We start from the raw sequence: 27,959 nt of genomic DNA, 5'->3' as shown, positions 1-27,959 counted from the left end.
TAAAAATATATTTTCCGCAATGTGGTTTCTTCCGATCACGTTCAATCAAAGTCCACTGTAATCTCGCGTGAATTCAAGTGTTGCTAAAATTCCATTGGAAGGAGGTCTGGATTGTATTGCCAAAGCTAAAGGTATGAATATATCTTTAGAAATTGACTTATATCTGTGTTCCACGGCACTATATTTTTTCATAGTTTCGGACCTCTTTCGGTGAAAAAGACGTTTTCAAGCCAGGGCAAGTATTCCGTATGCTAACTGTGTTGTCAGTTACTATTAGCTAACATACACAACTCTGCTTTATTTATCAAGTGGCTGTTTTTGATTTAGATGCGAAAAGATAAATTACATGCTCGAATCCATGTGCACTTAAGTAACGCTGTCAACGTCAAAAGCTGACGCAACGTCCGGGTACTTTATGGTGGTGTTCAGGGTTGCTGCGTTTCACAATTTTAAGAAGGTTGTTTTGTGGCAGTCTGTCTGTAACTTGTCAAACCTTGAAGTATGTAGGTAAGCTGAGATATCATGAAAAGCCAGTTTGTGACGGTTGTTTTTTGCTTTTTAATAATTTGTCAACACATCAAGGCACACATAAGCCAAAACCACAGCCTCCTACACTAGTTCTCTTTTTCTTTTTCACAAAAGGCATTTTAACATGAAAAGCACAGGTATGCTCAGTTTACTGGGATGGACACAATGGATGCATCATTAATGTTATTTATAACAACTGTTCTTTTTCAATTACAACAATCCTAAATGCCTGTTGTGAAAAATGTCTATTAAGAAATGTTATTAAGGAATATGATGTTGTTTTTCTGGATGTTCCAGTATGCCCTGTGAAGCGAAGCCTCGGTTCTTGGTTCTGTATGGATCTCAGAAGGGACAGGCCCAATCCATAGCTGAGGGGATAGCTGAGGAGGCCGAGGATCACGGACTGGTAGCTGAACTCAGTTGCTTGAACCAGAATGAGAAGGTATTACACATTAGAACAGTTTTACTTGAAGCAGAGCTGTATAAGCCTCTCTGTTACTGCATGGCTAATAACACACAATAACACATCAATAACGTCTTAGTAGAAGTGATGTTGCCTAATGATTGTGAGGATATTAATGTAATGTGTTCACATGTGGACTGTGGAAACGCCAGTCACTGATTAATCATATAACTGGTTCCAGTACAATTTGGAGAAGGAGAATGCCCCAGTGGTCTTTATTGTGTCTACTACTGGAGATGGAGAACCTCCAGACAATGCCCTCCAATTTGTAAAGCGCATCAAGAAGAAGACCCTCTCCACTGACCACTATAAACACCTTTGCTATGCACTTTTAGGTAAATTCTACTATGAGGGTCTGCAGTAACTCTTTCTGTAGCTTGTCTGTAAATGTGTGAACTTGATATGTACAGCATATTTATGTAAATCATTACAATGCAGAGCACTGCACATTGTTTACTTTCTGAGCAGTTACTGGCTTGAGAAATCATCATCTGTTTTACTCCAGCTTTAGGAGACACAAATTATGAAAATTTCTGCAACTGTGGGAAGACAATTGAGCGTCGTCTACAGGAACTTGGAGCCAAACAATTCTATGCGACAGGATATGCAGATGATGGTGTAGGGTAAGTTCTGCTGAGAAATGAAGTGTAGACATATAGTTTCCTGTACTTGGCCTTTAACCTTCCCACATAGTTAAAATCTGTTTACTACACTGCTGTCATTTCATCATCTTGTGGACTTTCCTCTCTCCAGGCTGGAGGTTGTTGTGGACCCCTGGCTTGAAGGACTGTGGAAAGCAATCAAAGGAGCCTTATCAAAAATGGCTTCTGATAGGACTGGTCCCTTAAAAGGGGGTGCGGAAGATTTACCCAAGGAAACTCCTGATTCATACATACCAGATGTCCAACTTAACCTCCTAAGTCTTAATGACCACCAGAGCTGCGAGTCAGTCGGAGCATCTGTAGACACGAATGCCAAATATGCATCGGCTGCTTCATCTTCAGCTTCTGATACACAGACTGCTGTTTCTGATCTCAGGCCAGCTTCTCCAGCAGGGAGCCCTATGTTGGCGTCCCAGTCTCATGCCACTGCCAGTGTTACTACATCAGCACCAGAGACACAGACCGGGGATGTTGGAGTTCCACATGATGCATTGGCAGCCTCACTGACATGCTCCCTGCCCCCACTGTCAGAGTCTTCTCTTAATGTACCTGCTCTGCCTTCTCCCTACCTGGATGTCTCTCTTCAAGATATGGACATTATGGAACCGGTGAGGAATGATGCTGCTGATAAAACCAGTGTTTGTGCGATACGGCACCCTTCATCTCACAATTGTTTATGTGTTTGTCCAGATTGTTCGACGGTTGAACAATGAAAGTCTTCATGAGGTTCCCATATACAGAGCAGTTCAGATGACCAGAGGAGATTCAGTCAAGACATCCCTTCTTTTAGAGTTGGACATTTCTGTAAGTTTTGACAGAATCATGTTAATGATATTTTCTTAACCTGCACTATGAATTTAGATTTAGATTTAGGCCGCAGTTTAAGCTGTAGCTTTAAGATTCCTCTTTATTCTCAGGCTAACCCGATGATGGCCTATCAGCCAGGGGATTCGTTTGATGTGTTCTGCCCAAACAGAGCCACAGAGGTGGAGGACATGCTCCACAGACTAGGCCTTCAGGACCAGAGGAACCATCATGTCCATGTTTCTCTCAAAAAGGACACCAGGAAAAAAGGTGAAGTGCACCTGTCACATAATTTTAACCTGCATGACTAATTTACTCTTAAACTCTGCAGCAAACTAAACAGCTCTGACAACACAATATCCCTTATGTGATGATAGCACATTGCATATTGATGTTTTACAAAAGGTCCTTGTTTACCTTGTTTTGATAATTTTCTGATGTTCTTTGCTCCCTGGCTGTAGGTGCCCAGGTGCCATCTCACATCCCCCAGAACATTTCTTTGCTCTACTTGCTCACATGGTGTCTAGAGATCAGAAGTGTTCCTAAGAAGGTAGTGTACAGCATGTCCAAATATTGCTCTGCAACTACTGTCTCTGTAAATTGCATCAGCCAAGCCACTCTTTCATGTGGCATCCTATTTGTTCTTTTAGTGTATCGGCATAATAAGAGGGAAGATATTTTTTTGGTGTCATGTTTTCTCGAGCAAGAATGCACTGCTTTTATTTGTATTATCAAAGCTTGGAGAACAGTGTATTGCTTTTCATGCAGAAGTGCATTTACATTTTGACTATTTCACTTGGCAGATTTCTTTACTGAACAAGCCTATTGTGACTCAAATAGTCTGTCAGGACCCAAATGATTTGCATGGGTCCATAGTTTGGTTTCATAATCTCAGGCAGGACTGGATTCAATATGTCTGGATCAAAGGCTGAGTGATGATTAAACTTGCCTGGTCTTCTCTGGCAATGGAGATTAACACATTTGGTGCTTCAAAGAGTCAAATGGCCACCTTGCGCTTTGGCAGTGCCTAACTTATGGCTGGAAATGTGGTCTGCATGGTTTCACAAAACTCTCTAACTTTTGCAACGTTCCTTTAAATGCTTACTATACTACTGACAGTGGCTTGTGAATCACTGAGAGCCTTCCTGTATTCCTCGTACTGTTTCTAATTTCCATGTCCGAATTTATTTTTGCCCTCATTGCATTTTCATCCTGATTTTTTTTTATTATGGAAGTAAAATTCATTATTTAATAAACACATTATAGTCTAATGAAATTGAAAACTATTCATTTTCCTCTGGCATGATCTGCATCGGTAGTTTACTGGTTTTTGTAAACAGCGCAGTAAATGACAAAAGGATGACAATTTGTAAAGTGTCAGAATATGGCAGCAATCCAGTAGCTCCTCAGTAAATACAACAATTTAAATATTGTTATGTGAAAACAGTAAAAGACTTTATGGAATATTAGTCCAAATGTTCTGGTTTGATTTAATAACAAAAGCTTTTCAACTTTTCAACTTCAGTCTAAATTATAACGGCTACTAGCACTTCAGTTCCCTGCTGCATGTAAGGCTCGCACGGACTCCTTTTCTCCCATGTTATTAAATTCCTGCACAGAAATTGATTGCTTCAGGTCAAAGTGTTGTCTACGGACTCACAAGGCAGTAAGAGTTTTATTTTACAACACCTGTCTATGTAGTCCAAGCAGTTAATCTGTTTTACTAAAGCATTTACGACATCTATAATTTTTAAACACCACGATTTTTAGGATAGTGAAAGATAATAACCACAGCCTCTTAGTAAGTACATTTCCCAATAACAGCATCATATACAGGTGATGGCTCACCATTTCTACTGAGACAAATATATTACTCATGCCATCCAGAGACATTTACAGTCACCATAGTTTGACATTATTCATATACTAGTGAAGGTATAGTTGAAGGCTGGCTATACTGGATGGATTGGAAGATCGCGATAATGATTCTAACAGTACAAGCTGCAAGAATGTGCCACTAATCTTTGCATATGTGCATGCATGAACTATAATGAATGAAAATCTCCAGTACACTTAAGCATGACAAATATTTAGAAGTTCTGATAACCTTATCAGATAGATTTATATAGTCAGATCACTCTAACAGCAGAGCAGCAGCTGCATTTTAATATTTCTTCATAAACCCTTTATTCCTGTAATTTAAATCACCGCCCACAAAAAGAATAATTAGCTGTTATTAATGAAATGTCATTTCAACAGCAGCTTGTCTCCTGCAAATTAAACATATTCATTGATTGTATTAATTGATTTTGATTGGTTTGCCAAGAAATTGCTGTGTATATTTAATTGTCTGTATTCCATAGCTGGGTTGGTGTCGGGGTCTTACTCTACAATTTTCATTCACCCAGAAAACTTGAAAAGATTAGCTTTTTATGTAGCCAGTGCACAGTGTGGCATTGAAGTCTGTCCTGCTGCAGGGTCAGAAAATGTATTAGGTGGCTCTACTTTTTACTGTGGTGAACGGGTACCTGAATCAATGACTTTACATACAGTCTCTCTCTCTCTCTCTCTCTCTCTCTCTCTCTCTCTCTCTCTTTCTCTGTCAGGCGTTTCTACGAGCGCTGGTGGAGCATACAGGGGACAGTGTGCAGAGGAGGAGACTGCAGGAGCTCTGCAGTAAACAAGGCGCCACAGATTACAACCTGTATGTGAGAGACTCGAACCTCAGCGTTTTGGAGCTTCTTGCAGCCTTCCCATCCTGCTGGCCTCCTCTCAGCCTCCTCATAGGTCAGAATCCCTGCTGTTATCTCACTCAGTCAGTTAGTCATAAGGTCCAAAATGTGTGAGTCTGCGAGTCCAGGTGTACAGGGCAAAAACTATCCTCACTACAGTGTCTCATGTAGGACTGTGCAATTACATGCAGAGTCATGTAATTGCGACATCATGACATTGCAGCGGTGGGAATAATGTTGCGGTGGTGATGGGCTAATGCTGCAAAATGTGTATAAAGGAAACACTGTGCTAGATGCATTACATAACATGCTGCATGAAAACCTTTCTGATGTATCTAAAATCTGATCAAACATCGCAAACATTTATTTTTGTCATTTTTATTTAACTTAATCTTCGCCATGTAGCAAGTCACAGGTACATTTCATAACCACTATTTTTATCCAGTAACAAATGAGAAAACAGACTAACATTGTGCATATTTTGTTTTTGAGTTTTATTATTATAATATATTCATGTTTAATTAAAAGGAGGCTTTCATGTTGCCTAAAGCAAACGGGGAATTACAGTGATTGACATGTGAGTGGGATTTAGACTGCACCTGTACAAAATATCACTGGAATAATTTACGTCAGAACTAGTTATTTCACTTTGAAAAAGACCTCAGGTTATGTCAAGTCTGTCTTCTGTTACTTGTTATTCAGGTAGGTTTGTCTGTTGAGATCATTTCTATCCAGTAGGAGTCACTGTAGCCCCAGTAAATAGAGCATAGAATGCACAGTCTCAAGGCTTATTTCTGTGAGAGCTTTTAATTATACTGAATGGTCAGACTGTGTACATCAGAGGGGTCCCCAAAGGACCAACACTCATTTCCTTGTCTGAAGTCCACATTGCTCCAATATAGTTTCTGTGTCACTGTTCCTGTGATTATAATGGCAGTACTGTAGCTGCAAATTAAGAGCGATTTTTTCAGTTTAGTCATTATCTTCCCCCTGCCAATAATATTGATAATTTCTTTGCCACTGTGTGCAATCCCTTTTTGACCCTTTGAGCCAGCTGTTGGTATAAAACTAACATGTCTCCCAGCTCATTTAGATAGTTGGCTGGTCATTCACTATAGATCTAATAAGCTTTGACTGAAACTTAGCAGACAGTGAAATTATTTGGCTACAGCTTTACATACAAGTTGAGTTGTCCTCTAAAACAGCTGTGTCACAGCTCTTGGCCTTGCCCAATGTCAGTTATTTTTGGCCTACTTGCCAGCCACAGCACCTTTTTCAGTAGTGAACTGATGGAAAAATTGGCAATCGGGACAGTCGTGCCCTCGTGAAAAATGTGGAGTTGGAGGCCCTTTGGGCCAACAGCTGTTATTCCAGGGACATGGTGCCGTTTGCTGGTGAGTCACTGAGCTTTGCAAGGACAGAAGCGCACTGGGTCAGCTTGGATCATAGGTTAATGGTCAACTCTGACTCAGTGTGTCACTGTTGAAGTATACTGCTGCATTTTTGTACTGCTCTTGGTTCATTACCCTGACCGAAGGGGAGGTGTTTGCTGATCATAGTTTATGCTGTAATACACAAACCATAAATAATGAGGAGAGATGTGTCCCGGCCCAGATGTCTTTGGCCCAGTGCAGGCTGGGTAAAAGTAAATTCTGGGTATAAATTGAGAAAGATACCTGCTTCCCAGAGTCAGCTCTCTTGTTATATGGTCCATTGTTTCATATAGTCTGTCAGATGAAAACTTTGAGGTCATAGCCCCAGGGAGGTGAATGCTGTCCATGAGCATCTTTTTCAATTTACTTTACTGCAGCGTTCAAATAAAATTTTACCTGGGTGCAGTTTTATTCTTTTTTTATTTATTTATTTTTACCTCTATTGTGACCTGTGGAAGAAAGTAAAGCAAACTAAAGTAAAGTAAAGGGAATGTGTCTGTATCCCAAGAGACTTGAGCCCCTTCTCTCTCCAGAAAGGCTTGAAATTTAAAAGTTTCCTGGTCACAGAGCATGCAGCGCATATCACATATATATTCCCACTTCATTCATTTAAGATATGATAAAATGCCTTGGAAAACTTTTAAATGGATTTGGAAAACCATGAGCTAGCAGGTACTTTTCTCTGAAGTAACTTGAAATTAGCATTTTGTAGGCTATTAAAAAAAGAAAAAACCTTCCCACAGAGAATTCCTCTTAATGCTTTAATGCTAACAACCTCCTTAATTTCATCTGCAGCCAAAGAAACTATCCATATATCTTAAGAAATATAACTTTTATGTTCAACCACATTGCTATATCATTTTTTTTCCCTCTAAAATGGTCTTTCTGCATATAAATTGCGACGCAGAGAGACTTTTGAGATGGAATAGATTATATTGTTGTGCAGCATGATCGATGATACCCCTGAAAATGATCACTTCTGAAAAACATTGCGGAAACCCTGGGACTGTGTTTTTTTGGTACAGAGACCTTTTTTGTGAAATACATATTTTAAAATGTATCCTCAAGTCTCTCGCTGCAACAAAAAAAAAAGAAGCTTTGCACTCAAAAGGTTTAAAAAGTGATATATCCTATCTACCAGCGGTATCATGATGGTGCAGTGATGCCAGATGATGGATTGACTGTCCTCTGCTTCAGACGTGTTCTGTCACTGAGATAGAAAGGCAGGAACTCGAGCACCATGCGGCTGGAGGAGGATTGTCTTAATGTGCATGATACCCTCTCATGGAGAGGTGTGTGTTGTCACTGATTCTCTCTGATGGATTGCAGAGTATGTTTTAGAGGATTTGTCCAAAGAAAGATTTTTAGACCGATTTATTTCTGAAGATTTATTCAAGTGACTTACTGTGGGTTGCATCTACAGTACAAGCATATTGATTATGACAAAACAAGGCCAGTGTGCAATCTTAGTTCTCCTTCTTCTCAGCCGCCACATCTAAACATTTGAACTTCTTTGTCAGAATTAAAGTCTCCTACATTGGAGTTAAGAGTTTTTATTTCTGTGTCGATCGACAGAACATTCATCAGCAACCATTTTGTCAGTCGATTAATTGTTTTAGCAATATTTCAAGCAAAAATGACAAAAATTCTCTTGTGCCAGATTCTCAGACGTGAGAAGCTTTGTGTGCTTTTCTTTGCAATGTATGATGGTAAACTGAATATCTCCAGGTTATGGAGTGTTGGTCCAATAGAATAAGAAATCTCTTGGGCTATGGGAAATTTTTATAGGGCATTTCTCACTATTTTCTAACATTTCTAACGACCAAATGATTAATCAGTTAATTAAGAATAAAAAACTGGTAGCTATATCTTTAATGGAAATAATTGTTTGTTGCAGCCCTAATCAAAAATATAACAAGATATCCTCTGATCCTCAAGCTTCAAACAAGTAGTACACAAAACAACAGAAGAAAGAAAATAAATAATTACCCTGACAAAGGGCTTGTTTTTAACCTGTCACCCAGGCTTTCTCCAAGTAATTGGCTAGCTTAAATGTTTTGTATCTGAGAAGCAAAAAACAGAATGAACCCTATTTTCCATATCGTTGAGATTGCACTTTTTCGTCTGCTTGACTGAACATACTTTATAGTTTCAAAATTGACTGGTGAAATACCAGATCTCAACTAGGAACAGAGATCTTTGCTTCTTAAAAATATTGAGAACACAATTCTTCCATATTCATATATTACTTTCCTAAATGTATGCAGTTTTTGTGTCAGTGGTGTTACTCTCTGAGCTTGTTTTTTATTATTTTTTATAATTGTTTGTTTCTTTTAGTACCTGAAAGAATCTAGATCAGCAAAGTCATTGGGAAACTGTCTGTTTGGGCAGGACATATGGTTTTGTTCCAAAACCTTTCAAACTTACTTTTAAGCGTTTCATGCATCACCAATTTTTTTTAAAAAAAGGAAAAAAAAGATCCCAGCTCAAAAAGATGAAATGGATGTCAAAGTGCGGAGCTGCCTCACTAACACTCTGAGCTGTTTAGATGTCAGAGAAATCCAGAAAGAGAGGAGAAAGCAGATTTAGTCCAGCTGTTTGTCTTTCCAAGCAATTTAGCAGAAGAATGTGTTATTGTAAGGCCTTGGATGGTACATATGGCGCAGCTTCACTCTCCTAGGTTCATCTATCAGTGAAATACAAATAAAATCCAAGGGAGTGCAAGCAAGCACATCTCACAATTCTCAATCATTCTCTTTGTCCACATCTAATAGTTTGTGTCGGTCACAGCTTACCACACGGCATATCCTGTTGCTAAAGCGTGAAAAGTTATATGTTTTCCTGATTTTTCTCAAAACCTCCTCACAAATACAATGCACACTACATATTACCCAAAAGAGGGCACCTTCATGGCTGGCATTGAAATAAGGTCTGCATAAGCAATCTGTTTCCTACTGGCTCCACATCTGGACACTTGGGATTCCGTAACCCTGAGTTTGTAATTTCATAAATATAGAAGTGTGGCCTAGAAACAAGACTGAAACCTGGGTGGGGGTTGCTGAGGGTAGATTGGTAGGTAGGACGTCTCAATGGACTGAGATGACTTTCACTTATTTTGTCTCCTCTCTGTCATGGTTGTCTGTGTAACAAAATCTTAGCACGACATCAGGATGATTGACAGCTCTGCTTGCTTTTCAGAGCATTTGCCGAAACTGCAGCCGAGGCCTTACTCAGCAGCCAGGTAAGGTGACAGAAAAATAAGACGGAGCTTACATTTTCTCCTGCATACATCTGTCTTATTCTTAGCAAATAATCACGGAGGCTTAAATCTTCCTAATTTCTGTTGGTGTTTCCTAGCTGCACAATAAGTGCACATTAAGAAATTGTATTAAGACAGTGATATTTCATGGAGAATTAAATCCGTGGATGCATTTCTGTACAATTTAAAACACGCCTCATCCTGGATTTAAATAATCCAAGAACCTGACCATTAATCCAGTGATTCTAAATGGTGTTCAGATATGGAAATGGTTTGAAATAGCTCTATTTTACCTTCATTGGAAACTCATGTTTTGCTATTTGTAATGGTGATGTATCTAAATCATGACATGTTAAGGGAGTAATTGACACATGTCATTTATTTCAAGATCAAGATCTCTTTTATCATTTACTCGGTTGCCATAGAAAAATAATATGACCTCCCCTCCTTGTTTATTTAGATATTTCAAATAAAACACTGGATTAATTCTACTCAGGGATCCCTTAAACCCTAATCCCATAATCAGTTGTTCTGTTTCAAATTTGACTGTATAGAAGATAAAAAGAATATTTCTGAAATCATGTAGCATTTATTACAAATACATCAGAAAATCCAGACATTAGGCTTAACTGGCAAAATGATTGCCAAATAGAGACTGACGAAGAGGGCTGCATATATTTTTGTCCCAAAGTTCATAAATGGTCATATAATTTAGGACTTAAATTAGCTCTGTTTAAGATACTGCATATTATAGTCCAGAGGAGATGCATGAGATGAACTTTTTTTTTTTTTGCATATGTTTTGGTCTTGTGATGTTCTAATCTCGTTTTGTGAATTTCTTGTTGATATTTTATCCCTGCACATGCATCATAAAATATCGCTAAATCTTTCACTTTGTTTATTAGGTACTATTAGACAAGAGAGTTGGAGTATGCAGGATGAAATACATATTGATCTTGCAAGAGGAGATCTGCTAGTTTTCCAACTCCTTCATAGTGGTGGATTGAGCTTTTAAATTATCTGACATTTGAGAGATTGTATTATAACGTCAAAACGGCTCCAGGAATGTTATTAAGTTTGGCATTTTCATAGGATTTTAGATTTTTGGAGACATTCAGAGAAAGAAACAAAAATTATCTGAAACCATGACATACATATACCTATATATATATATAGACCTAATAATTATTGTTTGTGTATGTATGTGTGCGTTTATCTACAGTTTGTTATGGATTCTCTTTGTCACACCCTGAACAGTCCATGTCCATGTTATGTGTGCCTTTTGTTTGGATGGGTATTTGTAGATATAATCACCTTATAAGCTCAATGATGAGAGAGGAAAACTGCACAAATGAATGGACTGTAAATATTATGTAGTCTTTAGCTGGTTGTGCCTCGTTTAAATAGGCCCAAGTGCTCCTTCTCTTTGCCTCACTTAGCCTGTCATTGATTTGCTCTTCCTGTTAAGCTAGTGCCCATTAAGTTTGCTTTAAAGCTCATGTGGAACAGCAACATCTAACGCAATGTCAAAACTTCTCCGCTCCCCTCATTAGTGCCTCACTTAGCTTCTTATTTATTTGTGTGTGTGTGTGTGTGTGTGTGTGTGTGTGTGTGTGTGTGTGTGTGTGCGGAGAGACAAGGAACGGACAGGAGAGATGGTGGCTGTAGTTTATCAGATGGTGCAGAGACATTAGAGGCCTGCATTATTGATGCTGTGGTCAATAGAGGTCTCCAGTGGCCCACAGGAACTGGAGAGTGAAGGATGAGAGAGCGTGACAGTGCCTCAGCCTGCAATGAAGACTGGAACGGGTAGAGGGAGAGGCAGTTTTATTGAAGAAAGATAGACAGAAAGTTATTTTTTCTCTCACTCCCAGCAGTATTTTTTTAGTCTAGAATGAAGCAGAAGCAGACATTATGGTGTAGATGACTTATTCCCAAACAGGGGTACTTTAATCCCTTGGTCTATTCCTATAGTTTCCTGGTGGGACGTGGAAAGATGGTGGTGTAGCTCAACTAATTTGAAAAAATTAAAATTATGACTTGATTAACAAACGTATCCACATGTTTGTGTTAAGGAGGCAAATAAACGCACAAATGGGATTGCAGGTTGTTGTAGATGTTGATCTTTAATAGGCTATGTAAAAATAAGATGCCAGCCGGGCAGCCACAATAGGTTGACTGCACAGTACCTCTCACCAACCTGAGTCACCTGTTATGTTGGAGAGCTATTTATCACATTAACAGAGAAATTAAAATATTTTGCTAATGGTTAACTTAGAGTATTTGCTATGCAGTTAAAGTAGTTAGCTTAAAGGCTATTTGTATAAGTTTTGCTATTGCTACATTGCCAACATAAGCAGACTTCATTCCTTTACTCTCCTAGAACTGTCTCCAGCAGTGCAAAGCAACGCCAATGATAACTGTTCTCTATCACATCTTTTATTCTGCTGAAGTTAGCACGCTAACCAGCTAGCCCTGGCCCAACATGTCAATTTCTAGCGACTCACTGTAGCCTTCAATTTGCCCTGAACACAGCACTGATTAGAGGGCGTATTGAAACCGCTAGTCTTGTGAATGCAACAATGCCTGAAGCTCTTACCAAGCAACAATCACCACCACTCCCTCCCAGCAAGAAATCACGTTCTGCAGCAGAGAAAACTTACAAATAGCGCCTTTGAAATAATTGTCAAATGGTTGGGATGGATGGCAAAAACTAATGGATAAACAGTTGAAATAACTAGATAGCAAAAGAAATGGATAAATAGTTGGATTTTTTTTTAGCAAAAACAACATTTAAAAGAACAGGTGGTGTTGATGAAGGGTACCTGAGCATATGACTGAGCTGTTGGGGTATGTCAGACAACAACAGTTGGGAACCACTGGTGTAGATCATAATTTAGCACATCTGAAGGTCATGTGCATATCTGTAATTAATATTGAATCAAATATCTCTGTATCCTTGTTACTTAGTTTAAAATCTGTATTTTTTCTTAACGTTATCTTGCGTGAATCATTTTTAGGAGAATTGTTGTCTAGTCTTTAGAGTTGATCCTCGCTCGTAATACATGTGCCTTTCTGTATCCATCTGTTCTCCCTCTGGTCCTCTGTATTTCACTCCATTTTTCCACTTCATCTCTGTGTATCTCCCTGCTTGTCACTGTCTGTCTCTATGTCTTGCACACACACTGTTGCACACTGTTGTTTCCCTCTACCGCTATAGCTCCTGTCTTAAGCATCCAGGAAAGCTGCATTTTGTCTTCAATGTGGTAGAGTTCCCAGCATGCTCTGGGAGGCCTGCGGGAAGGCGAGGCTTGTGTACTGGTTGGCTGTTTGACCTCATCAATCCTGGCCTGGTTTTCCCTGGGAAGCCTGAATGCTCTGGCAGCCGGGCTCTGCCTAAGGTAATGAGTACACTGGAAAATAGAGGGCTGAAACTAGAATGTGCAAATTTGTGGGCTCTTGGTTGGATTATGTATTTCTAAGTGTTCAAATTTGTGAGTACAAAAGTTCACAGGTGGTCTTACAGTTATAACTCCCAGTTATAGGTAGAATAAAAATAAACCTCTGTAGGTTACACCCTCCTTGCTTTTAATTTTTCTAATAAAATTACAGAGAGAGGTGGACTGCCCGTTTCCCTTCAAATATTCCAGCTCAAGAGGTTCCCGAGTAAAAGAGACGGCAGAATATCAGAAAACTGTGCCGTTTCTGGAGTTAGGGATTCAACCTGTTCGCACTACATGTTTTAGGCTCCTCTGGAAGCTCAGTTTAAATGTATGAGACACTAAAAAAGGAACGAGCTTTGGGCCAGTTGTGTGTGGTTAATTAAAAAAATTAATTTAAATTAAAGCAAGTAAATCTTCTCTTACACAGACTCTATGGATTCCAGTTGGAGCTCATGAGTTTTCTCATTAGTATGTCTTAGAATAATAAGTAGATCAATTAATAGATTGGTAAGCCCATAGTGGCTTCTCAGCATTGTTGTAATTACTCTCATTATTTTAAATGCTTTCTAATGACCTCTGTCCCTCAGATCCATGTGAGTTTGAGACCATACTGCTCCTTTCGGCCTCCCTCTGACTTGTCGGTGCCCTTCATAATGGTTGGACCAGGCACAGGAGTTGCTCCCTTCATCGGTTTCCTCCAGCAAAGGTACGGCAAATTTAACACTACCTCTTTATTTAGTAAGAGACGCATAGTTTGCAGCAATCCCTCATTTTGAAAATGTCTTGAAAATCAAGTACATGTGGGAATGCACTTGATCCTTTGCCAATGTTATTCATGTTACAAGATAGGCTGCTGAACTAGGTCAGTCAAATGTTCATGTCAAGCATCAGAAGCGTGCAGGTTACGTGCTGACTGTTGCGCCATGTGGCACGGATTACTCCAGCTAAAATGCCTGCACCCCATAATGAATATTCAAAATGTTCAAGTGATGTGCGTGAAGTTCACATCGTCTATGCATATTTTCAAGTAATCTGCAGAGACAATTCAATGAGACCCTGCTCAAAGCTGATAAAAGTCCACATCATGTACATCTCATAAGGCATAATAAATCTAGCGGCAAGGTCTGCAATCACGTCTGGGATTATTTCAGATGCTTCACTTGTCTCAACAGGAACAAATTAGGTCCTCTCTGCTACACACGTTTATTACTTAGTATGTAATGAACACCGAGGAGTCAAGGCAAGGCATGTGGTGTTATTGATTTGAAAGTAAAAAGTCCAGTAGGTGGTGGCCACTATGTTGTAATATTGTAAAGTAAAATAGCAAGTAAATCATTGCTTGTCATTGCTGATGAGCTGGCGTTGGGATATTGACTGTGACCTGAACTGTAGTTATCTACAGTTTGTTTAACCATTTGCTTTACGTATAAATACCTGAGGAGTGAAAAACATGACATTTTGTTTATTTTTCGGTGGTTCTGAATTGACGGGTGAATTGAGATTGCAAGAAGATGACCTACCAGAAGGATTTAATGTGACTAAAGCCTCTCTAGCCAGGCTGATGCCCATGTGTTGAACCAGGCCCAGAGCCACTATGACTTGTCAGAAAGTGGAGTAAGCCTTTTTAGTCAGACTGACATGTCTAACTCTTGGGTGGCTTTGTATAAATGAGGTTGTGCCCCAGTCAACTCCAATTGTCTCTAAATCCCCCGGATGTCTCCTCTGTTGAGGTGGGTGGCGTCGGCGGGTGATTGCTGTGAGAGGTGGCACGGCATCGGCTGCAGTGATGCCGGTGGTGGATTGTCTGCAGCAGATACCGGGGAGGATGAGTGGTCTTCTCAGGTGAGAGGTGTTTGTGCCTTTTGGGATGCAGGAGCACTAAAGATAGCACACGTTTTTGGACTGACCTGGTCACACGCTCGCAAACAGACTCCTCTCCTTAATGATCAAGGTTGAGCCAGGGGGACAGTACTCTGGTGAGAGGCAGTGATATGAACATATCAGTCTTACTTTGATCCTTCCAGCAGTACTCAAACACTGCTTTCCCTTTAAAAAAAATAAAGAAAAAAGAAAAGAAGATATCAAAATACAAATTTAAGTGTTTTATTAATGGGCTGTCCTTGCAAACCTGCCTGTCAGTGCAAACAAAACACTCAGACCTTGATTGATTTTTGGAAGGCTTTGTTTCATAATCCAAACAATACAACCCCTAATCAAATACATCCTTGAGAGTTCAATGTTGTATTTTTTTTTTTATGTTTTCAAATTTCTTTTATTAAAGTTCAACCATGTTTTTCTTTTTATTTCAAGAGGCTCTTCACTGTTAGAGTACAAACTCATGTGAACCGATTGATCAGCTTGTCTGACTCCTCAGTTCGTTCTCCCTCTCTCATCCTCTCCCCTGCCAACTGCATATTGTGCTGGAGGATTGTAAAAACCTGTCATGGTGCGCGGCATTGTACAGAATCTAACTTGAGATTCCAAACAAAGCCTCGGTGGCTGACGGTGCACTCTGATAGGAGATAACAATCACCAGTTTGTCAACGGGACGCCGTATCTGCCTCGAGGCCTGAGAAGGGTCCTGTTAGCAACAAAACAACATGGGGACAGTTCGATCTTCCTACCTCTCCCCATCTTCCACCCCCACTGTTATTAGATGGCTGTTTGCAGAAGTACTTTGTGCGAGTTTGTAGTGCTGTCAACAAGTAGAAGAAGGTCATAGGCTGACTTGGTGGCACTAAGAGGTTTTAATAAGGCCCCCAAGTAGTCTGGTATTGATTGCTGTAGTTTTCATGGAAGGATTATATGGAGAATGTAATTTTCAATGTCTTTGTATTTAGCTTGGAGCATTGACAGTTAAACAAATATTGTATTTTAACTGAGTAGTTAGGCTTAATCTCCTTAGCAGCTCTAACAAGCTTTAATTTTGGAAAAAAATCTGTTTGCTCAGTTCAATACTTCGGTGTGCCAGTAGGCATACTTGGCACATTCAATATGATAACTTGTATTAAAGTTTGTGTGTTTGTGTAAGCAAATATTGAGCTTCCTTTTTATCAGTGCAACCAAACAGCTGATTACAATTAGGCTAGAGCATCTTGCTCCTCAGTGTTGTTCTGTTTTATGAAAACATTTTGACTTCAGCACGTTGAATGTATATGGGTCTAATTACACAATTTAATTTCAGTGATTAAGCCTCGAGCTGTCGTTGTATGTAGGCTTTTATTTTAGTTCTTGTTATATTTTTATGCCTAAAAGCCACTCAGCACCACTTGCACGAAGCTGCAAAGAAAACAGATGAAAGATATGAGATAATTGTGATGTTTACCAAGTCTTCACCTCAGCTTCCCCTGCAGTTTCCCTCTCCTGCTGATCATCTGAATGGCACTGAAAGGCAACCGCCTCTGATTTCGACCCCAAATGGAGTGCTCTGTGGATGCTGCCTTCCCCTTGGGATTGTATTGCAGGCTGTTATAGTGTGGGTATGTGATGTGATGTGATTTGTATTCAGGGAAGGCGCCGGTGTGGTCTACTCAGAATGGAATCCAGGTTTTTCATATTGGTATTGATTCCTTTAGGGCAGGCGGCGAGAGGAGAGAGACGAGCCCACTAAAATGAGTTTACTTGAGGCTGTTTGCAGATCAGAAGAATCTCGTCCAGGATGCTAATGGACGGGATCTGAGTGTTCGGATCAAGTCAGCCAGACAGCTCTGTTACCAGGCCTCATTCACAGACTTGCAGTTCAAACAAACGTTTTTCTTAACTGCTCAAATTCCATTTCATTAATGCAGAGCTAAGCTTTGTTTTAGTATTCAGACTTACACTTTAGCATTGATTCAGTCTTTTTCAGTAAGGATAATTAGTCTAGAGCTGCAACTAACAATTAACTAACAGTCATTATTTTCATTATTCAAAATCTAATAAATAATATTCATCATTTAGTAGAAAATATCAGAAAATAGAAAACTAATTTAATCACATTTTTCCAGAACTGAAGATCCATAATCTAAAGATATCCTCTTTACAATGATATAAAAAAAAAAAAAGAACATTTGAGAAGCTGAAAGCAGCAAATGTTTGGGATATTTTTTTTGACTAATTGCAGAAACAAGTGGTTCGCAAATGTTTTCTGTTTTGTAAACTTGTTAAAGGACAGGAATTTTTTATTTATTTTTATCTACCATTAGCAACATTAGCGAAGTTAGCAACACAAAATGAGACAAAAGGAAAGTTAACTGAAATAACATTTTGATGATTGATATTAATGTTTTTAGAAAGACTAAAGTGTCTCTCGCTACATTTTTATTTTGTTCTGACTCTTGTTTGGACTGACAAGTCAAAGATCTTTCCATCTTGTCCTTGTACACTTCATCATGCTGTCTGGAAAAAATCTGGCTAATATGAATTTTTATGGTCATTGTCTTCTTGTATTGTTCCCACATGAAACTGATTCATTCAACTTTAGTACCTTTTGCCCCTCCTGGAATGCACCCAGGCCCTCTGAGGGGGCCCACCCCATAGTTTGAGATCCACTGACAATGAGAGTCCCTCTCCACTCAAAAATATTTGCTTATTGCTACTTCATTTGGATGTTTGACCTTTCATCTGCCGAAAGAAGGTTTCTCTGTGCTCTGAGTTGAGGCGTGCACATATGAGAGGAATTTCCATCACAACTAGTTTGGAAGTCAATGGTGCTCCAGTATGCAACTCAACTTGGGTGGGGAGACTTGATTCCTCCAGTGTGCATTCATAGAGAATGGGCTTAGTAAAATAGTAAATAAATAATAACAACAATAAATACATCTTGTATCCACTAGATAAACTTTTGAAATGAAAAATATTCATTGAGTGTGGATTTTTCATCGAAGGAGAAGGAGTTGATCTGATTTTAAGTTTTTAATAAGATAAAATAACCTTTTTTGTGGCAAAACCATATAAGATTCAAACTGTAATTCAAAGCATAGCATTTTTATATTGGGGTTCTAATTATTATTAAAATCGTAGGTGATAAATTGTCTGTCGCTCAAACTAATCGATTAATCGACTTGTTATTTCAGCACCATATTATTGTATTCACGCCAAACTTTATGCACCATGCAACTCCATCAAGCGTAAAAGTTGGCAGCCATTTTAAATTTGCGACTGCTGGAAAACACAAAGCATGATTCAGTCTGTACCTGAATAGCAAAGGATGGGGTTTAGGGGAAGCATCACCTTATCCTCGGAGTGCAGCCGTGCAGCACAAAGGGTAGACTCAGTGCCCCTCTGTGGTATCCCTCAGCCCCTTGTTATGGTTGGTCACTTCAACTCCACCCCTCACACCCCATCCCCTTCCAGACAGGGGTAACAGATAATGCCAGGCTCTTTAGAGAGTCAACTGACTGATGGCATCATGAAAGGTTGGGGGTCAACTGTTCTTATCTGGGCGAGAGCTGTCACCTTTGCAGCAGGTGTGCAGCACAGATACCGACATCCTCAGAGCAGCTTTGTGCCGCTGCGTTGCCATTGCCTGCAAAGAATTCTGGGAGCTTTGCCAAACTCCCAAGCCACAAGAGGAATCACTTTTGCAAGAGCAGTTTTTTTTTTTCACACAAGCACAGTTGGACACACATAAGCATACACACAATGCAACACACCCACACACAAAACAAGCCCTAGTTTCATTTTTTGGTAACTGTTTATAGTGATGGGATCTATCCTTCTGTTTGGGTGAAATTTAATAATACATATAATGTCCTCGCTGCAGCATGCACAGTCGTTTCCGTGCATTAGGCATTTATGGCACTCAGTGTACTGTCATTGTAGAAAGTGCTTAATGGTGTCACTACTCTTCTTTAACCTCTGCTGCTACGAAGGACTTCCTCTCCTCCATCTGCTCTGGTCGTCTGTTAGTATTGATTGACCACTAACGTCTGTTGTTTGACTTTCAGAGAGAAGGAAAGGCAGGAGAACCCCGAGGCTGTATTTGGCGAGACCTGGTTGTTCTTTGGTTGTCGCCACAGAGACAGAGACTACCTGTTCAGGTAAGCTGTGTTTGTCTTTTCAGTTTGGTGCTTATTCCTAGACTCCATACACTCATGTATACACATATTCTCTACATACAGCTCTCCACACCCATATCCATTTCACCTTGTCCCAGTAAATTCCATGTATTATCTGTGACCTTCATAATGTGCATCATTTTGTACACATTGTCTGTATGCGTGATTGTTTTCTTATGAGTGAAAAGGTACAAAAATACATGAAGTGTCTTGTTGCATTGGCATGTACATGTGACTCAAGGCAGGAAATTTCTAAGAGTGTTATGTGACTGTTTATTATGGCTTGGTTTTAATAGGCATTTCTTTTATGAATCCTATTCCAAGTTGATAAAACATCCAGATTTGGTAAGTGGAAGTTCATGAGGGGATCTCATGAAATCTGCAATCTTCCTCCTCTTTTTATTTATTATCAAAAAGTAACATTCCCCTTAGGCAACTATTTAGCCACGGTTATGAATATTGTTATTTTGGATGGTTATAATGGATCAAATGAGTAAGTGTAATGTAAAAGGCGACACTCACAGTGACGAACCTACAGAGAAATATCACACAACTCAGTTCTGTGGATCATTTGAGAGGCTTTCAGATTATTCTTTTGGTTTCATAACCCACAACTTGACTGTTTTAGATTCACTCTTACCACTCTCATCAGTGAAGTTTTTCAGCTGGCAGCTGTTTTAAAAAAAACTGTGTGTATGCCGACTGCCCAGCAGCAAACAGCATCCAAATAATAACTTAATATTTTCCTCAGGAGTTGGTGGAGACAAAAACAGGCCAAAAGGAGAGTGAATTTGAGTGGATTTGGATTTGTCAGGTGGTCAGAGACATAACTCCAGATGAATGCTAATGTTGCTCAAATGTTTGTCATTTGAGCAACGTGCAGGTTGAAGTGTTGTTTTATGTATCAAGTTATTAACTGGCGATATTTGAGGTTTAGCTTTTACATTTTCAGTTACTTATAATGTCTGTTGCTTAAATTTAGATTTTATAAGCAGATATGCTAATTGATTCAGATTCAATAAAATGCTTCTGAACCACAACCCTACTGCTTGTTATATGGAAAGTTTTTGGTTTAGTGCTCAACATCAACACATTGAATATTTCCATCCAGTATTGGATGGAAATTTTATTCAACTAAGTTGTACTGAATGTACTACCTTACTTATATTGATCTGGTGTTCTTAAGCATTGTAAAATAACATCACCCTGTGCGTTGATCATTTCTCATATCAGTTTGCTTTGGCTTTACTCTCTCCTGACTACATACTAATTGATCGGCTTTTCCCAGTATCAGTAGTGCGCATGTACTTAATGCTGGGGCACTGATGGAGTTCCTTTGCAGGATTAAATTGTGCGAATGGATTAGTATCCTTAATCACACAAGAACAGATCACAGAGGATGTTGTTTGTTCCCCTCTGTGTCCTCTATCCCTTAGTTAAATACAGACTCGCAGCCAGGTAGTAGGCGGTGTTTGTTCACAGTGTGGGCTTCTTTGATGAACACCCCCACAGTGTTGACCAAAGCGATTAGTCTGTGTTTTATGAGCCACCCGTGAAGAGTTGTACTCAATTTAAATAGGTTAGCAGAATGAGAACAACATACCTGCAGCTGAATTGGCCTGCCTGCATTCATCTCTGTTGGATTTCTCTAAAAGTAAGTGCAATTTGATGTCACAATTTCCTGGAAATGTATAAACCTGCTTAGCATAGTTTATAGCACTTTTCAGCGTCCCAGATTTTTAAAGAAAAGTTCAGCTGAAGTCATAAGTAGGAGTTGAAATTTAAAGTTGCATAAATGGCTTTTTATGCTTATAAATATTACAAAATGTCAAGACAGGATGTGCCCAACATCACAATCTTACTATGAATTTTCCACCAGGAAAATACAAACAAAGCTTGCGATGTGCCTCAATCATTCATAGCACTTAACATCCCTGTGAGAGGTTGATGCCAATCTGGCTGCTTGTCACATCAAACTCGTCCTCCCCTCTCCCCTCCCCTGCACTTACCCTTCTCCCCTCCCTCTGATTTCTCAGCCTCTTTATGACATGTGATTTCATGCTGCAGGGGAAAACATGACTGGAAGGCCTGCTGGGTTCACTTTCGGGTCCGAGATATTGCCACAGGCTTTTGCGTGCGTGTGTGTGTGCGCGTGTGTGTGCGCGTGTGTGTGCGCGTGTGTGTGCGCGTGTGTGTGTGTATAAACACACTGAGGAGTCTTCGCCTCTCAGAAAACCTTGACTGTTGTCTTTTCTTCTTTTTTTTTTTAAGAAGTCACCTGTCCTTTGTCATCTGCCGGTTTCTGCTCACATGTTTATCAATCTATGATGATTCATGTTGAGATGTCAAACAAAGAAGACTCCACCATCCTTCTCCTTGTCATTCATGTTGTTGCTCTCATGTTCAAACAGATTTTACAATCACACATCTTGGTCAAAAGAACGAGATCTTTTTTATAGCTCTGTCTTCAATCAACGGTGAGGTATAAATATTACAGGAGAAGCAACATTTCTGGATGTTTCACATAGAAAAAAGATAATAATACTCCTCTCTCACTTTAGTATTCACAACCCAGTGTCCGCATGTTATCAAAAAATGCGTTATTTTAGTCTGGGGGTTGCTGCAAAACACAGACCCCTGAGGCAAAGACCTTCACCCATGATCTTAAAACTGCAACTTGTTGTGAGTGTGTGTTTTTACTCATTCTGACTGCTTAACTTTAAACAAGATGCTCTGAGCCACAGTAAACCATACTCCCTCACCACCTTCCTTCTTCTTTCTCTTCCAATAGCACCCCAGGCCCTGTAAAAACACTGAGGCAGAAGAAGGAGTAGTTGGCAAGTGAACCAACGATAGGGAGCAAGGTTACACCCAACTGCAAGGCTGGGAGGATTGATTATAAAAAGATGCTTATAAAAGTGACTTGACCTTGCTTATGAAACCCATATTTTTTTTGCACTTCTCTCGTTAAGCAAGATAAATTGGTTGCCTGGCACAGTTTTGCTCAGACCTTTTGCCCATCAGTGTTCTGTTTTATCGAGCTTGACAGTTTTTTTTGTTCATAGGAAATGTTCTGGGGGGTTATATGTCTTGTGAGACGGTTGAAGCTATTGCAAAATATCTTACGGGAGTGTTGGATTTGGAAGGATAAACAGTCTGTGTGAGAATCGAGTTGAATTCTTGGCCTGCAGTCTGCTACATTTACCTCTTGATTAATAATTTTTTTTAAATATAATGAAAATGTGCATGTGTTTTTCACTATTACATGATCTTTTCTCCACATCAGCAACTGAAGACTCAATTTCACTGAAATTGCAGCCACCTGTCCAAGACTGCCGGAAGAACCTTGCAGGAAATTTGATTTACAATGAGCTGAGATGTTTGGATGTGACTCTACATTCTGTCTCCTTTTCCCAGAGAGGAGCTGGAGGGCTTTGTGTCCAGCGGTATCCTGAACCACCTGAAGGTGTGTTTCTCCAGAGGCGACGAACAGGAGCAGGGGGAGAAGGAGATCACCACCTCAGTAGCTCGACCCAGATACGTCCAACACAACCTCCTGCTTAACAGCCAATACATCACTGAAATCCTGCTCAGACAGAATGGTTGCCTCTATGTCTGCGGGTAAGACTTACACTCATAACAACAATTCAGTGGTAACTTTTATTTTAACCTTAACTCATCCAGAGTGAAATTTTTTTATTTTTTTCCATTTTCCATACATACTGATGTCCACCTGGCATGTTTGTGTCATGTTCTGGCTCGACTCAGGCTTCTTTACATTTTTTTGTCCGATCACCTTGTGTCACTGGAACCTGTTATTTAATCAATATAAATGGCTTTAATTTTTCATAATGGACAGAAATATGCTATTTAACTATACATTTCATGTGTGTAATTTTTGAAACCTTTATTTAACCAGGAAATACTTTATCTCTATTACAAAAGGGGCCTGGCCAAAGGGTAGTTAACTGTCACATTTAAAGAATGAATTTACAGCTCATAATTCACATGCACATGGAGTGCTGTTTGTATATCCAAAACCTGATTTAGCTTATTCTTCTATGCCACACAGCTCTAAACTATTAAAAAAACGTCAGTGAGCCACACCGTTGCACTGGGTGACATGTTTCTTATTACAAAAAATATGGGCACAGTAGATTAGAGGCAGCTCCACAGACTAATAACAGCGATCACTTTCACAGTCTCTGGAGAGTAGTTCCTGTAAGCAAGAGGCCAATGTGCATGCATGGAAATGTGGTTCATATCACGATCTCGTAACTTCGGGTTAAGTTCTTTGAGAAATTTGCAGATTGATACAGTGAATATGAATATATGTCTGTTGCACAAGAAGAAATGTGATGGATTTGTAGAACGGCATGGAGAATTCAGAAGAGATGTGCTGAGAGGAAGAGGCTAAGAGAGGCTAGCACTAAGTTTATCCCATCGACTGATAGCGAGGCATTGAGCACCCCAAAACAGAGCTACTGGACACTGGTGGTGCAGAAGCAATCTGTGCTCAGCAATGTCAACCGAAGCAGAATGAAGGTGCTGCATTGATTGACTGACAGCATTTCACAGGATCCGAAGAGGAGAAGTGGATAATCATGTGGTCCGGACATTTTTTTCACAACCAAGGACAGAGTGCACCGTTTTCTATTACTAACTTCGTAGGAGTTGAAAAGCCAAAGATAAGAATGGCAAACTGTGTTCCCAAGCGTGCACAGTGGCCTCTGCCTCACATGAGCTCCTTTCCAGAGACTGTAAAAATTATCACCATTATGAGTCTGTGGAGCTGTTTGACAGTGTGGCTTGCTGATGTGTTTTTAATGGTTTTTGGACAACAATGTAGCTCAGTGGCACAGATGAATAAGATAAATCAGATTCTGGATATACACACAATATATTGTTAGTAGCTAGTTCATCGTTGCTTTGGTGTCTTCATGAGATTTGTTGACAACAGTCAAAATATAGAAATTCAGCAGCTTCACCTTTTTTAAAAAAAAAAAAAAAAAAAAAAAAAAAAGTTACATTCATGAAACATGTTTTTGAATGTTGCATTTGAGTACCTGGCATGAAGGCAGTGCTGCCAAATAAAGTTTGTCTTGTTTCCAAGCCCACGGTGCGGAGCTTTGCCAAGTACAAGGCAGACTCTCAAGGCTCTGAAAGATTATCCATCCAGATGATCTGGTCTGATAACTGTTTGAAGCAGGAGAAAGCATCTTACAAAAGTAAACAGTGAGATTACCAGGAGTGGGATTGAAAATGAAAAAGTACATCTTGAATATTTATCCATATTTTAAGTGAAGTGAACAGTGAAGGCACATTTGCAATATTATATATATATATATATATATATATATATATATATATATTTCTGTAAATCTGGTTCTGACTGTTAAAACTAGAATTAAATACTTTTTTAACGATGTCTCTCAAGTGACACGACCAAGCTGAATTCACCTATTGGCCAATGAATATCTCTGTTTTGGAGCAAGATATTAAACTCATGAAAAATAAACAATAGCAGTTGAAGTGTCTTGCTTAAGGACAAGCTATTAAGGGAGAAGAGAATCATACTTATGTAACCCTCAAACTTTTTTCTACCTACAATCAGTAGCAAGTTTCTGTTCGCTTCACTCTGATACTGCTGTCCTCACACTGATGCAACATTTTGTACAGATTGTAGCATTTATAGCGTATTCATACCCTCTTCTGCCCTCTCCAAACACAATACGTTCTTCCTGCCAGTGCAAAGACAGCATGACTAAGGAAAACACAGATAGGGTTAGGGTGCCACGTCAAAGTCTTGCTAACATTTATACAGCCCAATATCACATTCTTTGTTTCCCCTCTCTCATCACTCCCAGGCCGCTTACCTCACCTTTGAGTAAATTACTTTTGAAACATCAGAACAGGGTGAATTTTTCTGAGTCAAAAAATATCTCTGTTGGATGATGGATCTCTCCCAATATGCTGCAACAGCGAGATAGACATTTCAGCAATTTCCTTCTGGGATGAACTCCTGGACTGGCAGCACTTGCTTGTTTCACAAACTATCAGATTGCCACAGACATACAAAGTGCCGTCTCAAAAACATGTATATTAATTGTATTGCCCTTTTTCCTGATATGTTTTTGCTATTTCTCCCTTCCTCAGGGACGCGAAGAACATGGCTAAAGACGTGAATGACACCCTGATAGAGATGATCAAAACGGAGCTTCAAGTAGACCAACTGGAGGCCATGAAGAGACTGGCAGGACTGAGGGAGGAGAAACGCTACTTACAGGACATCTGGGGCTGACAGCGGATGGCCAGATAAGGGCATTTTGCAGCATCCACTGAGCTTTTTTTTTATAACTTCAAAAAAAAGAAAAAATCAGCATGCTCAGCTGTAACCTCTACAGCCATAAAATTGTGGATGCTGAAGCCTGGAGGTAGTTTACACCACCCAATGTTACCAAGATGGAATGTATCATGCTAGCCTGGGGACATCAGTTCACTACATCATCCTGGGCTTTGCTATTTGAAAAGAAATAACCTTGATCAGGCCAGTAGTGCTGGAGATTGGTCCTGGAGTATGAAAATGTGTTTTAGTGTAGAAAAGCCGCCTCCTTTCGTCCTGTCTGGGGAAAAGGCATTTACTTCCGTTGGCTGTGATGGAGTGATTTTGATGAGGCTCAGAGCGAGATATCGCTCCAACCTAGATGGAAACAGCCCAGCAATCAGTCGTTTTTAAACAACACACACACACAGTAAATTGTTTATTGTTATTCAAGGACAAAATAAATCTTTTTTTTTCTAAGTTATTTTGTTTTTGGAATGTGCCAAACCATCTCACTGCCAGCTAAATGCAACATGGTTTACCTCTAAAGTCATAATCAGTCAATTTATTTATATAAAAGAAAATGTATCTCCATTGCAAAATAAGTTGGTTTGATTGATTTGCTCCAGTATTATCTCATTTCATCATATTTTCTTCCAATATACTGTCGATATTGCTCACTTTTTATCCTTTTTTTGGACATCATTGGACATCATGAAGACAGGTTTTAATGCATAAGGTCTTTAAAATGGCTGAGTGACTGAAATTAAGTCTATGGCGATGAGGACATTTTCAGTAATTTATCATTATACTGTGTTAAGTTCCAAGTACACAGGGCGTGACTCTCAATGATAATGTGCAGCTCTGGCCAGAGCAATTTATCTAACTAACTTTGTTTGTGTCTGTCTGCCCCCACATACCCAGCAGACTGTCTGTTTGGAGACAGTGAACTCCAACTTTTCTAACTCCCGTAAAGCCGACTAAAATCTCACAAACTGTGGTTAAAACAAACACAACTGTGCCTTGTGTGATCAGGAATTAAAAGACATTTCGGTGTAAACTGTGGTTGTCTACAGTTTCTCTTTTATTTGTGCACACTCAGGTGTGTTTGTAGATGACCTTACACACATGTATTTGAAGTCTGTGGGTGCAGATGAGCGTGTGGGGGAGAAAGGCTGGAAGTTTTCTTGGCATGTTCAAGAGGGAATGGAAATTATCTGAGAGATAATGAACCCTGATTGATTGGGAGTGATTGTTTTATTTAAATTTAGAGATAATTTGATTGTTCAGGGTGACTTTGGTCAGAAGATGAAAGAGTACTATGCTAATTGAAGGCTTTTCGCAATGGGCTTCTTAGCACAACGCAGAGCCCCAGAGAGCAGCTTCTCGGAATTAAATCTTCTAACAGCAGTCTTTTTATTTATCCTCTTGTAGGGAGGGGAGAGAAAAACATGTTTACAATCTCCACCGCCTGCACCGTAGATGACAACCCATTCGCTACATTTTTTTGAGCCGAGTAAACAAAACATTTACTGTCGCAGAAAACAATCCCTGATAGTGAATAATTGGTTTAATACAGTGTTGTCAGAGGTAGAGCTGTCCTTGTGTTTGTCCAGGCGCAGCTGGCTGCACCTCCTCACCCTCATCTCTCACTGTCCTGCTGCTTCACCAAGTCACAGGAGCAGAGGAGGACAAAATCAAAATAATGACGCGCTGTGTGCCTAACAACACCACCAATCTCATCCCCCACACACATGGTGATGTATAGCTTCCATTCAGTGCAAGACCACAATTTGTTGTTGGACAAATTACAAAAATGTTCATGCATGTTGTAACAAGGAAAGTTTCATCAAAGTGACATGAGCGTGATCATTGCTGGAGTAATTTTAGAACTATGACGTACATGTTGAGCTGAACTGCTCTTATTTACCAACCCCATTAACATGCTCTCATCTCCATTTAAAAAATGACCGCAACCAAAAGACAGAGAGCCCGCTGGCTGCTTATGTCACCCTGTCCAGCAACAACCCAAGACTGATGAAGTTTTAAATTATGTCTTTGTAATTAAAAAGGTTCACAGTGGCGATTTTTGTCCTGCAGTGAGAGTGAAACACAGAGCTGAGAAGATGGTCAGGAATAAATCAGAGCACTCAGGGTCAGTGTGACCGCAGAATAGTAGCACCTCCATGATAAATAACCCTTGTTAAGAATGGCTTAAATGAAGCAGAAAGATGTGTGTTGAAGATAATGACTGTTATTATGGAAGTGTTGAGTA

The 27,959-nt window shown here is 39.6% G+C and overlaps 1 protein-coding gene across 4 annotated transcripts; it reads left to right on the top strand.

The window, feature by feature from the left end:
- Nucleotides 1-51: 51 nt before the first annotated feature.
- Nucleotides 52-26,744, top strand: mtrr (5-methyltetrahydrofolate-homocysteine methyltransferase reductase). Of its 4 annotated transcripts, XM_087176810.1 has the most exons (16): nt 396-507; nt 826-970; nt 1,173-1,326; nt 1,497-1,614; nt 1,745-1,936; nt 2,030-2,261; nt 2,344-2,457; nt 2,571-2,727; nt 2,919-3,007; nt 5,064-5,244; nt 9,821-9,863; nt 13,102-13,282; nt 13,912-14,030; nt 19,252-19,344; nt 22,780-22,983; nt 25,519-26,744. In XM_087176810.1, the coding sequence occupies exons 1-16, from the start codon at nt 416-418 to the stop codon at nt 25,661-25,663; spliced, it is 2,259 nt and encodes a 752-aa protein (XP_087032936.1). In that variant the 5' UTR covers nt 396-415; the 3' UTR covers nt 25,664-26,744. The 4 variants fall into 4 exon arrangements, with proteins under 4 accessions (XP_023272814.1, XP_087032936.1, XP_023272815.2 ...); XM_023417046.2 differs by lacking the exon at nt 396-507 and adding an exon at nt 52-131 and having other exon boundaries at nt 1,745-2,261; XM_023417047.2 differs by having other exon boundaries at nt 1,745-2,261.
- Nucleotides 26,745-27,959: the final 1,215 nt, after the last annotated feature.

This window comes from Seriola lalandi, unplaced genomic scaffold (genome assembly GCF_002814215.2).
Source record: "Seriola lalandi dorsalis isolate HSWRI2012SDOR001 ecotype SW California unplaced genomic scaffold, Sedor1 jcf7180002054570, whole genome shotgun sequence".
Classification (NCBI taxonomy): domain Eukaryota; kingdom Metazoa; phylum Chordata; class Actinopteri; order Carangiformes; family Carangidae; genus Seriola; species Seriola lalandi.
The sequence above is the reverse complement of the archived record's forward strand: the minus strand, read 5'-3'. Positions and strand labels throughout refer to the sequence as shown.

Bases quoted from the DNA above. Each gene is read 5' to 3' on its own strand.
- mtrr (XM_023417047.2), top strand. From the start codon at position 416: ATGGTGGTGTTCAGGGTTGCTGCGTTTCACAATTTTAAGAAGGTTGTT. The intron at 9,864-13,101 runs GTAAGGTGACAG...CTACCGCTATAG, and splicing joins AGGCCTTACTCAGCAGCCAG to CTCCTGTCTTAAGCATCCAG. The intron at 14,031-19,251 runs GTACGGCAAATT...TTTGACTTTCAG, and splicing joins ATCGGTTTCCTCCAGCAAAG to AGAGAAGGAAAGGCAGGAGA.